The following is a 12,594-nucleotide window of genomic DNA, read 5'->3' as shown; positions in this document are numbered from 1 at the left end:
TTATTTTAATAGTTTTAGACAGAGAAGTTTATGATGCATTCAAAGACAAATGTTTAATTTTTCAGTCAGGCCTTTATGCATAATCAAAAACATTTTCAAACTAAAAAGAAACGTATAATAATCAGACCAAATAAAAACAGCAATATCATCAACCATTTGTTTGCTACTTAGGTTTTTTTTTTTTTTTAATGAGTAGTTATATACACTCAAAAACAGTTTTTCTTTTAATATCCTTTTCTCTCTTTAAATATCAAGCCATTCAAGTACATTGGTTACCACGGAAAACACAAACCAAGAAAAATAAAAACATTTTGAAACAAATCAAACATATAAAATAAACAGAATAAAATATAATACACTCCTACGTAAAATAAATGCCACGAGTTCTCATGTTTCTCTGCATCTGTGCTTAATTTTGTCAAGATAAACAAGAACAGTGTACTGACATTCTGAGGGACGGAGCAACTGTTATAACAGATATACTTTAAATAAAGAGAAACAAGTGGTGTGTGTTTTATTTTCCAGTTGTTGTCTAAGCACACTGTTCCTCTTTGAGCCTCTTTGCTACAGCTCAGCAGAGAGTTCAGTCACTCCAGTCCCTGGCTTCAGTTGGGCCTTTGGACTCTCACAGCATGCTGAGCTCGATCAGGCGTCCGGCAAACACCCCTAAAGTGCCAATAATACACACCGCCATGAACACGCATAGAAGAATGTGATCCAAGACCATAGCGACAAACTTCCATTCCTCTGCGGCCTAAATGAACAGACAGAGTGAAAGACACAGTAGTCAGATGAAGAGGAAGCTTGAGTAAGTACTTTACAACTTCTGTTCAAAGAATTGCAAAAGTGCCTGGAAGAACAAAAGTTGTGAAAGCTAGGGGGTAAAATGAAGGAGAAAGAAAGCATTATGGATAGAGCATAAAATGATGGAGATGAATTCTCACGTTGTTGGACTCCTCGTCGCTTTTCATGGTGTCTGCGATGTATTTAACACCCTCGATGGCACTACGTACATCAGGATTTTTGGTTATGGGAGAGTGGTAAGTGACAGAGGCTGGCATGGGCTTCCCTGAGATGTCAGAGATGTCAAAATCGGCAGGAAAGAGATGCTTTTCCTGTCGTTCCTGGGATGGTCTCTTCATGGTGGAGAAAAACATCAGGTTTGGAATGGTGTCTATGAAGATCTGTAAAACAGAGGCATCCCTGATGAGAATATAAACAGGTTTATCAATAGCTCAAAGTGGGCAAAAATTCCCACAAATACACTCACCTAAAGGATTATTAGGAACACCATACTAATACTGTGTTTGACCCCCTTTCACCTTCAGAACTGCCTTAATTCTACGTGTTCTTAATTCAATGCTCAGGTAGGCCGTGGCATTTAAACGATGCCCAATTGGCACTAAGGGGCCTAAAGTGTGCCAAGAAAACATCCCCCACACCATTATACCACCACCACCAGCCTGCACAGTGGTAACAAGGCATGATGGATCCATGTTCTCATTCTGTTTACGCCAAATTCTGACTCTACCATCTGAATGTCTCAACAGAAATCGAGACTCATCAGAGCAGGCAACATTTTTCCAGTCTTCAACTGTCCAATTTTGGTGAGCTCGTGCAAATTGTAGCCTCTTTTTCCTATTTGTAGTGGAGATGAGTGGTACCCGGTGGGGTCTTCTGCTGTTGTAGCCCATCCGCCTCAAGGTTGTGCGTGTTGTGGCTTCACAAATGCTTTGCTGCATATCTCGGTTGTAACGAGTGGTTATTTCAGTCAAAGTTGCTCTTCTATCAGCTTGAATCAGTCGGCCCATTCTCCTCTGACCTCTAGCATCAACAAGGCATTTTCGCCCACAGGACTGCTGCATACTGGATGTTTTTCCCTTTTCACACCATTCTTTGTAAACCCTAGAAATGGTTGTGCGTGAAAATCCCAGTAACTGAGCAGATTGTGAAATACTCAGACCGGCCCGTCTGGCACCAACAACCATGCCACGCTCAAAATTGCTTAAATCACCTTTCTTTCCCATTCTGACATTCAGTTTGGAGTTCAGGAGATTGTCTTGACCAGGACCACACCCCTAAATGCATTGAAGCAACTGCCATGTGATTGGTTGATTAGATAATTTCATTAATGAGAAATTGAACAGGTGTTCCTAATAATCCTTTAGGTGAGTGTATATGTAAAGTTTAGAAACAAGTAAAAATTGTACTTCACTAGCAGCACCAAATGGGACTGCAAAAATAATGACTCTCAACTCATGCCTCTGGTTGAGAGTCCACTTTAAAAAAAACAACAACAACTGGATTTTGAATTTAACTTCCAAAAAAGTTTTGTTTTTTTCCCATGTAAAAATAACTGTCAAAGTAAAAAGTAAGTATTTTCCAAGTATACTTATGTAACAGGTAAAATCAATGTACTAGAAGTATACTTGTGAGTGTAGTATTTCAATACATTTTGGAACTTAAATTGGCCCTTATTTTAGTTTAAGAAATTAAACTGTTAAGTGTACTTTAAGTGTAACAGTAGTACATTTTGAGTACACACTTAGTTTGCATCAAAGTTTTTCTTTTGTATTCCAACTATACTGTGAACTATACTACATGTGAACTTAATGATAAACTGTTTTAGCTTATACAGTTACTGTATACTAGATCAGGGGTGTCCTCAGTCCTGGAGGGCCACTGTCCTGCAAAGTTTAGCTCCAACCACAATTAACCACCTCAACCAGCTAATCAAGGTCTCACTAGGCGTACTAGGCTGCGTTTAACTCCACTTTTAGACATACACTCGCAAACTTCCCTAAGCACTTCCCCTCGAGGGAATCCCCACCTCCATTTTGAAGCACGTTCAACTTCGTCAAGTGGACGATGGAAGTTTATTTGGCCAGACTCTTGACCCCTCGATTTTGACAGAGGGAGCGAGTCTACTCAACATGTACACTTCAGGCACATCCATAGACCACAATGCACCATGATTGTGACGTCACAGCAGATCGCTCTTAATTTACCTCACCCAACGCAACTCTAGTGTATGATATTGGCATTATTTTGACATACGTACTTTGCGGACCCAGGCAGGCATGGTGTGTGTGCTGGGGGAGCGGTGGTGTGTGTTGATGACAATCACAGTGATGATGATAGAAGCAATGACAAAGATCATGGTGAAGAGCATGTATTTGCCGATGAGTGGAACGGCACTGGACGTGGAGGGGATCAACTCAACAATCACCAGCAAGAACACAGTCAGAGAAAGCAGGACAGAGATGCTGAGGGTCATCTTCTCACCTGCACGCAACACAAGACAAGACAAAAACTAGTGAAGTTCAAAACGTCCATCAAGCTCTAAGTACCTGTCATTTGTAATATACTTAACAAGGACCAGTCATGTTTTTTTACATTTTCAACTTTCTTTAGTGTGTAATGTTGCTGTTTGAGCATGAAAAAGGTCTGCAAAGTTACAACACAAATTCCACTCCAGCGGGAGTTATTCTCTATATCAGTATGTTTTTGATCTCCCTGAAACGCCTTGATTGTAGTTTCTCGTTTCCTTCAGGGAACGTACACGTCACAATATTTAACCTGTTAAGTGTCACCCCCCTTTTTTTGAGTAGACATGAAAATGCACATTTCGAACTTAAATGGTTGTAATTAAAGAATGCTTTGGAGTATAGACGTACAATTGGTCTTGTTTTAAAGAAGACATTTGGCAGATTTTTGTAAAAGTGAAATAAATTAAAGTGAAACAGAAAAAAAGTTATTGAAGTTTGAGTTTATGGAAAGGTACAATGTAAAAAAAATAATTATTTATATTTTATATAAAATATATATTTTTAAAACCTAGGCGACTCTAAAACTGCAAAAAAAAATCAAAAATCTGAACAAGTTGTGTTTCAAAATTTAGGTTGATATCTCAAAAAATGAGCTTTCAGTAAGATTTTGTTTGGGCGCAGTACCAAACTTTTTCACTAGGTGACAACCAGACTCCATTACTGCCCATATAAAGGCGCCTCCATTTCCATATGTGGTTTGAGTGATCTGAACCATTATTTCCACAATTTTCATACAATTTATGAAGTAGACATTCTATTCAGAAGTAATATGGGAAGTTTGGCAGATTTTGATATGAATTCAACCTCTAAGAAACACATAAAAAGAACACGTATGTGCTCTATAGCTCGCTGCCACGTCACAAATGGTGAATCTATTATTTTTTTCTTTATATTTAAAACATTTTCAGACCCTTTTTTCTAAAATAATTGAATGGATGCTATCTTTTGAACTCTTGGCATGAAAACAAACTGAGGTTTCTACCATTCTTTCATGATTTTTCATGTTCATTGCTATTTCAAAATAAAGGTCTGAACACACCTTAGGAATATAAAAATATTCTTGTTGCAAATTGATAAATTACGGCTCCTCTGTAATTTATTTTGAAAATCAAACCAAATATGCAAACTAGAGATTGTAAGCTTTTAAATGATATATAGTTTGTCAAGATTAGTTTAGGTTTAGTATAGGATATTACTGTTTTAAATATGTAATGGCTTTGGGCCCACCGGTGGGCCAGTGACACTTAATTCCCGCCCAAGACGTACTCAAAAAAAGGGGCGAGGCCTAGTTGAGTTGAGCTGTGTAGTGTGTGGAAAAAAGCGATTACGGTAAGGGGCGTGACATTTCCGAAACACGCTCGAAGTGGTTGACCAATCACAACACACTAGTCCAGGCGACCAATCAGAGCAAATTTCACTTTTCAGAAGGAGGGGCTTAATAGAGACAGGAACTAAACAGAGTGTTACTGACAGACTGGGGAAAGAGGTGCTGCATTAATGTAAAATATGTGAAAAATAATGTGTTTTGAACTTTTAACCATGAAAACCTATTCTAGCAGACCCTAAAATCAAGCCTTTGTAAAAGGGCATAATATGGCCTCCTTTATTTATTGGATTATTAAAAAAATAGGCATTACCCCATGGTTATTTATATATTTAAATATATTTCCAGCAAAAAATAATTCAAGTTAATATGATATAATGAATTCAAAATAAACTATGAAATAAGATTTTGGTCATACCCCAGCACACATGTACACTCACAAAAACACACAGCGAGTTACCAGAGTCTGTGGGCAGGTAGAACACAAGCCCAGTGAGGAAGGAGAACAGCATGCAGGGGATGATGACGTTCACGATGAAGTAGAGCGGGAGGCGGAGCAGGAGGAAGTGATAAGTGATGTCGAGGTAGGGTGTATCTGGACAGCAAGCATAATACACCCAGTGTTTCCAGTTCCTGTAATCCTTCATCACCCACTCCCCGCTCTCCATGAAATTACTGAGGTCTGGTCTGTCGCTGTCCTTACACATACACAAAAAGATGCATTTATATCCTGGTTCATACAATAAGCGATGTACAGTCATTTATCCAGCTTATTTTGCAGTGCGGAAGCAAGCAATTTTCTGTGAATGTGCGAGACTTCCTATTCATTAGCCACTAACTAGAAGAATAACAAAGTGCACAGTAAAACAATTTGCAGTACAAGCCAGTGTGTTTATGATTATGATAATCAAATGAAATAATATTATAACAAATACCAGCCTTACACATTTAAGTTACATATGGCCGTACCTGCGCTTGCATTAAAAACAAGATGGATACTATATCCTGATGGTCATGATGATTGGTGATCATGTGTGTGTTATAGTTACTGGGTTGATGATAACAAGGTTGCCATCATAGGTCCACGTTCCAAGTTTCATGCTGCAGTTCTGCAGGTCGAAGGGAAAGTGAAGGACCACGATCTCACAGTAGCTCTTAAAGATTGCTGGGGGAGTCCATGTTATCATACCCGTGTGCTCCAACATGACCTTTGTCTCATGGACGATGGCAAAGTCTCCATCAGCACTGCACATACACAAATTAAGAAATATATCAGACCAGGTATATGCACAGTCATTTCAATTAATTTATTTTACCTGATAGTCTCACACTAGCATAAATGCACTCAGATAAATATATGCAATGGGTGAAAGCCAACAGGACAAAGTGACTCATACTTGTTATAAAGCACTAAATCGGGTTTCCAAATGTCAGTGGAGGGAATTCTGATCTTCCTGATGCCACCATAGTCATCAGGATTCCACTGCAGATTCACATCCTTCCATTGCTGAACATGAGAAAAGGAGAAAAAGATGAATACAACTCCTGGCTGTATCCACATGGGTAATGTAATTTTAAAAGTCGGCATGAAACAGAAGTTGCAATCATATTCTTCCCTATTCTGACGTATGAAACAGGTTTACAAATGAGAGAAAAAATGTAGGACGGGACCTGATTTTGTCCATTGAGAATTAATTGGATGGTAGTGGTTTGCTATTGCTGTGTTCTCATGTGAGTGACAGGTTGCAGAAATGGAGAGGTTATTGTTCCATTGAACGTTGTCAGAGGATAGATGTTGTTATAAGGAGGAGGGGAATTTATTTTGATTAAATTCACCATGAAATCAAACTTGACAGTTCTTATTTTTTATGGAATATTGCAGTATTTATTATAAATTATTTATCCATGCACATCACTATAGCTTTTTTTTATTTCATGCTCCTTCATAATAATCAAAATAACTCCCCCTCCCTCTTGCAGTAAGATCTCGTCTCTTCTCTGATTACGTGTTTTTTTGTGTGCAAGGGCCGGGCAACCTGTCAGTAACGAGATCACAGCAATGGCATACCACAACCATCCAGCAATCCAATCAATTCCTGTTGGATAAAATCAAGTCCTGTTCTGCATTTTTTCTTGTTTGAGAACCTGTTTCACTCTGATATACTTCACAACAGGGGAGAAAAACAGTCAGTTTTATGCTGACTTTAAAGATCATGAGGGCACATGATTTTTCTAAAAGAAATAATGGTGTGCATAGATAAATAATTTATAATAAACACTGCAATTCTCCAAAAGAATTGAGTATTTTGATCTTAGGGTGACTTTATGGCAGGCAGCATATGTTGTACTGCCTTTTATTCTTTAAAAATTAACTTAGTTTAATTCAATCAAAATAAATCGTTGCAGAATGTAATTAGAATCATCATTAAAAAGAAAGACAATACCAGGCACATTGCAGTAAAGAGATTTAGCGGTTTTAACATAAAAATAATGGGGTTTTCTTCATGCAAAATATGATTTCAAATTTGTTTCTTATAATTTGAAGTTGAAATGTGACCTGGACATTTTTTGACTGATTTCAAGTGACCCAAGTATTTGGCACATTAAATGTTATAGTACAGAATGTACAGAAGTAAACGTTTTGATATCTACTTTGATAGCAGCACACAGGAACTGAAACAACAGCTCAAACCCACACCTGCTTTAGCCGTACATTACTGGAGACAATCTGATTAACTTCATCCTGTAAAAAAAGAAAAGGTAGGTATGGAGGGTAAGAGAAAAGAAAAAGTATATGGTTTTGCAATGTAAACTTTTAATCATAATAATACAACTTTAATTAGAATACAAGAAATAAAAATGAACAGAATTTACCACGCTGATAAGCTGAATGAGTTGTAGTCCAACAGTAACCACTACTGGATCCTTAAAATGGCTGACAGGACGAACAACCTTGTTATATCCGGTAAACAGAGTCTTTACTAATCTTGTTTCATCTTCCGAGCACAGTGCTGGTCCTGCAACACAAGCACACACACTACTTCGATGCCCTGTGAGAATAAGTTATCACCCTACTCTTCTTACTCACAAACAAACACAAACACACACACACACATCCATCCTAAACAGCACACAGGATTAAAGTTGAAGGACTCAAGCAACTGCATATGACATACACACACACACGTTGTGTTTTCATGTTTTACGGGGACTCAATAGACATAATGATTTTTATACTGTACAAACTGTATATTCTGTCCCCTAATCCTTGCCCTACCATCACAGAAAACTTTCTACATTTTGATGTTTCCAAAAAATATAATTTAGTATGATTTATAAGCTGTTTTCCTCATGGGGTCCAAACAATGTTCCCACAAGGACAAGGTTTTTTAGATATTGCCATCTTTTTGGGGACATTTTGTCCCCATAGGGTTTACCAGACCACACACACAAGGACACACACTGACACTAAGACACACTAATGTCTGAGTAATTTGGTGGCTATTCTTTTATAACCAGAACTAACGGAAGTAATGCAGAAATTCTGCAGGCAAATAAGCAATTTATTCAGATAACTGGGTATCACTGGTTTGTTGAAATTATGATGTTTTGTTTCTTATACATCTCTGAGCCATTTTTTGGGAGGAATAATTAAGTAGCCTAAATAATTTCCCACATTTCCATATAATTTAATTAGAAAATGTTACCATTTCTTTTGCAATATTTGATTGATTTGCATTGTTTTACAAATATGCATATTAGAAGTGTACAGTCAGGTAAACGAGTGAACGTTTGGGTCCATTTACAGTGTACATTTACAGTATTTCAGATAAACTTCAAACAAGGAGCTTTTCCGGTTTAAGTTTAAGCCAGTATCACTTCGCCCTGATGAGCAGAACCTTGACTTCAGCCTCAGCTAAGAGATTAAGCATAAAAGAAACAGAAAATGTAAAGAGAGATAGACGAGATGCTAATATTTGTTAGCAAATAGCACAAAATTGCCCTCTGACACACTGATCTCATATCACCCACAAACCACCTGAATGACGCCGGCAGGCCGCGCACTTGCACCTGTCAATCAAACGGAACGCGTTGTATGCATTGCATACCATACAGAGAAGCATAGAAAACTTTTAAAAGTGTTTAAAAACGAAATCATTTTAGCATAACGTATCGCTATGGAAATGAACCTGTATCGGTTTCCAACAAAAGCTTGGGTGAAATAGCTAAACAATTATCCGCTTTCGTAGTCGTCAGAGGTTATTTCTAAGTACACTATTCTTCTCCATAATAGCATAGATAGAGCTAAACTAAAGCCTTTATCAATGTATTATAACTCATGGTCATTTTAATTACTTTGTCGTCTATTTAATAGGGCAGGTTCCCCATACAAGAATCTAAAAGAAAAGGTGGTTACTCACCAAATAGAAAAGGCAAAAATTGCAAAATCAGTATAAAGTTATTCATCTCCTTGCTATGAGAAAGCCCGTGTAGTCGCCTGAAGGAAATAATCTATAAGAGCACAGCTACAGTTGTCTGTGCGTCCTGACTGTAGCTCAACTCTGCGTGTGTGAGAGTTGCACTATTGTTAAACACGCATGTGGCGCGCGCTGGCAGCTGTCAGAGTCAGCGCGAGACAAACATTGCTGCACGTGCGTGCTTGGTTTAAACTTAAAGCGCTACGCGTTTACGGTTTCACATAACTATCAAATGTCTTAATGTAACCATTTCAGTTCATCTAAACCGATTGTTGTCACCGTAATAATAATTAAAAGTCTAAAATACGTCCCCTGTAGCCCCCTTGCAGATGCTACAAATATGTTAAGCAACATTTACTGATGCTTTTGTGCATTTAATTCTTTATACTCAGAAACCTAATTATTGCACAATAATTTTCTATATTGATACATCAAATACATTTTATAACCTACAAGAGACAAACTAAATAAAGTTTAAGGATTATCATTTAGATTTCTGGTAAACCAAGTAATGTGTAAGCTCTGAGACATTCTGTAACAAATTATGGCACTATAAATGGTTGACATGAATTACTTAAAATTTTAAAACACTCCCAAAATAGCTTGAAATTTGCAAATGACATGCATCTTCATTGATACCAGATTCCAACACACAAAAAAGGCATTTGATTATTTTAAATAGTGAAATACATGTATTTATTCTGTATTTGGATACATTTTTACAATACATGTTTTATCTTCTCAGCCTTCAACAAAACTTGGAAAATGTACAATTTTATGACACCAACACAGAACTCTTTTGGTAGCCAGTGTAAAACACGTCGTCACAGCTGTGGGAAGAGGTGGACGGAGCAGTATTTACATGGCAAACAGAATGAGGAAAGCCACCATCAAACAGAAGAGACCCATAGCCTCAGACAGGGCAAATCCCAAGATAGCATATGAGAACAACTGCTGCTTCAGAGATGGGTTCCTGTAGGAGAGGAGGAGAGGTCATGGGTCACTTATCACCAGATCTCTGTAATGAAGCTGGCTTTAGTTCATGGACAAAAGACATCGGCTCCCAAAAGTGTGATGCATGACATGAGTTTGCTCAAGTTGAACTAGATAAACTCAATATTTTACACAATACTACACTTGCATCGCTGCAATAGTCAAGCTCAGTTCTTAATTAAACTTTAAAATATAACTGAAAATGTAACTATGAAATAAATATTTTTGAAACCTACCAAATTTTAGCAAAACACCAAATTGTGTTTACATTGGACTACCATCTGTAAAGTCATCAAGTACTGCCATATCCAGAAGCAGTCATTCTGTTTCTGGATATGGCAGCTGATGGAAAAAAAAAGGGTAAGCATTAAGGGGTCATTTTCAGTGGTTTGTGTTGGTCTAGTCTACCTGGCATATCCAATAATGAGACTGCCGAACACGGTTCCGATTCCAGCTCCTGAACCTGCCACTCCCACAGTGGCGGCACCAGCACCAATGAACTTGGCGGCTGTGTCAATGTCACGGCTTATGGCGCTTGTCTGAAAACCCCGCACTGCAACCTGGGAAACGGCGGTCTGTGGCAGGAAGGCTGGGCTGGCCTTTAAAAATAAGACACAATAATCAAAATTAATGAACTGCAACAACCATCCCTCAACAAAAAAATAAGTTATTCTGCAGATAAATTAAAATGACATTATGCAACAGTTTTATAATGCAAGCAAGCTCACATAATGAAGGAATGTATCTTAAGGTGACAAAGTCCTTGCATAGGGAAAATACTTTACAGGGAAAACTCAAGAATAGCATTTCTTTCAATACTTCGCTCCAAAACAGCTTTAAAGAAAATGCATATTTCATTCTTGTGTTCAAAAGAACATTTAAAGTGCCACTGATGTTAAACATCTGCAAATACATAAACCGCTCACCTCTGCAGAGCTGACATCTGGCCTGGAGAGCACAGAGGCAGAGAGTGGTCTGTACAGCGCCCTTGAGCCAGAGCGGACCTGAGACACGGATCAGAAAAGTCATTAGCACTCAAGACACAAGATTACATTCATTAGGAGTGCTGTACTTCAGGCTGACACACAGGACTGTTGCTTCAGCACTTGAATGAAGTGGGAGGGGCCATGTCGAGGAAAGTACATTTATTATGTGCAACAATTAGAAATTATACATGACATTTGGAATGTGACTGGTAAATGTCAATTGAACAAAACACAACATTTATATTTAAAGGAATAAAAGGTTTGTGGCAAGTCCAGTGCAAAAGGGAAGCAACAAACCAGGACATAACCATTGCCACCAATGGTTTTTAAAGGCCACCATTGATTAAAATCAACCATCACTACCATTTTTTCCCTTTAGCTCTAATGCAATACATTTAAAAGAGTTGTTTCACATTTCAGTAATACACGAAACATTGACAGGCATACTGTCAGATTGTTATAATGACCTTGACTTCGCTGGAATCGCAGTTCAGATGATAGCATTAGCAACACAACAGCTATCAGCTGCCCATTGACATATTAGCCACAATGACATACAGAAACACGAATTTTGCAGCAGCAATTTTAGATGCAGATAACGCATGTCAAATGGACAGAGTTAGGTGCACCAGGCCTCTTGTATAATTCTCTGACCATATCCATTGTATTGCAGCTCATCATAATCATCATAAATACTCACCAGTGCGGGTGCGGACACGAACTTTGCACAGGCGTACATGTTTGATTGAGCTCGCTGACTGTGGTGAAGAATAAACCCGCGTCTGTCTCTATTGGAAAAAAGACGACAGTTTAAGGTCAATGCAATATCAGCGCTTTCAAGAAGCTATCAGGCACTAAATAGCTGCTTTTGCAAGGGTAGTACAATCAATAGAACGTGAAATAGATCAAATGTTTTGAAAAATACATCTAAAGCGCAATGATGGTATACGATTGTGACAATTTAGCTTCGCCGGTTCCCATTTAGCTCTCCTTCACTTACCCGGCTGCAGAGGTCGAACCGCTGAGGAACTACTGCGCATGCCCGACCCTCTATTTAATGAAGAGCCCGGATGCATGAATGACGCGTTTGAAGGTCATTCAATGGTGCTTTATTTAAAACTGCACTGAGGGCAAAGAAAACACTCTTATTTACTGCCTTTTCACTCTTCTGACAGACAGTAACAATATGTATAAGAGAAATGAGTGAGCTAGAGGAGTGTATTAAAATAAGGTGAAAGTAAATTGATATAATAGCACACAGACAACTTTTGTAAATAAATGATAAACAATTAGGCTAATAAACTAACTCGCAGTAGGCTACTGGTCATTATTCTCATACTTGCTAATAGGCTAAGGATACACAAGAAAAAGATGACTAGGATCATGAGAGAATTTATAGTTTTTTTAACAAATATTTCATGGGGTTGTATAAAAATATAAGGGCACATAAAGGAACTGTTGTATAAAAAACTGAATCTACTTTA

At 38.0% G+C, this 12,594-nt stretch overlaps 2 protein-coding genes across 2 annotated transcripts; both read right to left on the bottom strand.

Moving 5' to 3' along the window:
* Positions 1-7: 7 nt before the first annotated feature.
* On the bottom strand, positions 8-9,251 carry chrna1 (cholinergic receptor, nicotinic, alpha 1 (muscle)). The gene is made up of 9 exons (XM_084129877.1): positions 9,075-9,251; positions 7,528-7,670; positions 7,352-7,396; positions 6,051-6,160; positions 5,703-5,898; positions 5,114-5,351; positions 3,062-3,285; positions 945-1,184; positions 8-754 (listed from the first exon to the last, which is right to left on the bottom strand). The coding sequence occupies exons 1-9, from the start codon at positions 9,118-9,120 to the stop codon at positions 626-628; spliced, it is 1,371 nt and encodes a 456-aa protein (XP_083986003.1). The 5' UTR covers positions 9,121-9,251; the 3' UTR covers positions 8-625.
* Positions 9,252-9,795: 544 nt separating this feature from the next.
* On the bottom strand, positions 9,796-12,179 carry atp5mc3b (ATP synthase membrane subunit c locus 3b). Its single transcript, XM_084128770.1, has 5 exons — positions 12,111-12,179; positions 11,811-11,898; positions 11,051-11,128; positions 10,533-10,723; positions 9,796-10,104 (listed from the first exon to the last, which is right to left on the bottom strand). The coding sequence occupies exons 2-5, from the start codon at positions 11,847-11,849 to the stop codon at positions 9,990-9,992; spliced, it is 423 nt and encodes a 140-aa protein (XP_083984896.1). The 5' UTR covers positions 11,850-11,898; positions 12,111-12,179; the 3' UTR covers positions 9,796-9,989.
* Positions 12,180-12,594: the final 415 nt, after the last annotated feature.

The sequence above is a fragment of the Abramis brama genome (genome assembly GCF_963993115.1).
Source record: "Abramis brama genome assembly, chromosome: 11".
Taxonomy (NCBI): domain Eukaryota; kingdom Metazoa; phylum Chordata; class Actinopteri; order Cypriniformes; family Leuciscidae; genus Abramis; species Abramis brama.
Note: the sequence above shows the minus strand (reverse complement) of the source record. Positions and strands in the feature narration are given on the sequence as shown.

Bases quoted from the DNA above. Each gene is read 5' to 3' on its own strand.
- chrna1 (XM_084129877.1), bottom strand. From the start codon at position 9,120: ATGAATAACTTTATACTGATTTTGCAATTTTTGCCTTTTCTATTTG. The intron at 5,899-6,050 runs GTATGAGTCACT...GTGTATGTGCAG, and splicing joins GATTTAGTGCTTTATAACAA to TGCTGATGGAGACTTTGCCA. The intron at 5,352-5,702 runs GTAACTATAACA...TGTATGTGTAAG, and splicing joins ACCTTGTTATCATCAACCCA to GACAGCGACAGACCAGACCT.
- atp5mc3b (XM_084128770.1), bottom strand. From the start codon at position 11,849: ATGTACGCCTGTGCAAAGTTCGTGTCCGCACCCGCACTG. The intron at 11,129-11,810 runs GTGAGTATTTAT...TCCGTGTCTCAG, and splicing joins TCGTGTCCGCACCCGCACTG to GTCCGCTCTGGCTCAAGGGC. The intron at 10,724-11,050 runs GTGAGCGGTTTA...TTATTTTTAAAG, and splicing joins CAGATGTCAGCTCTGCAGAG to GCCAGCCCAGCCTTCCTGCC.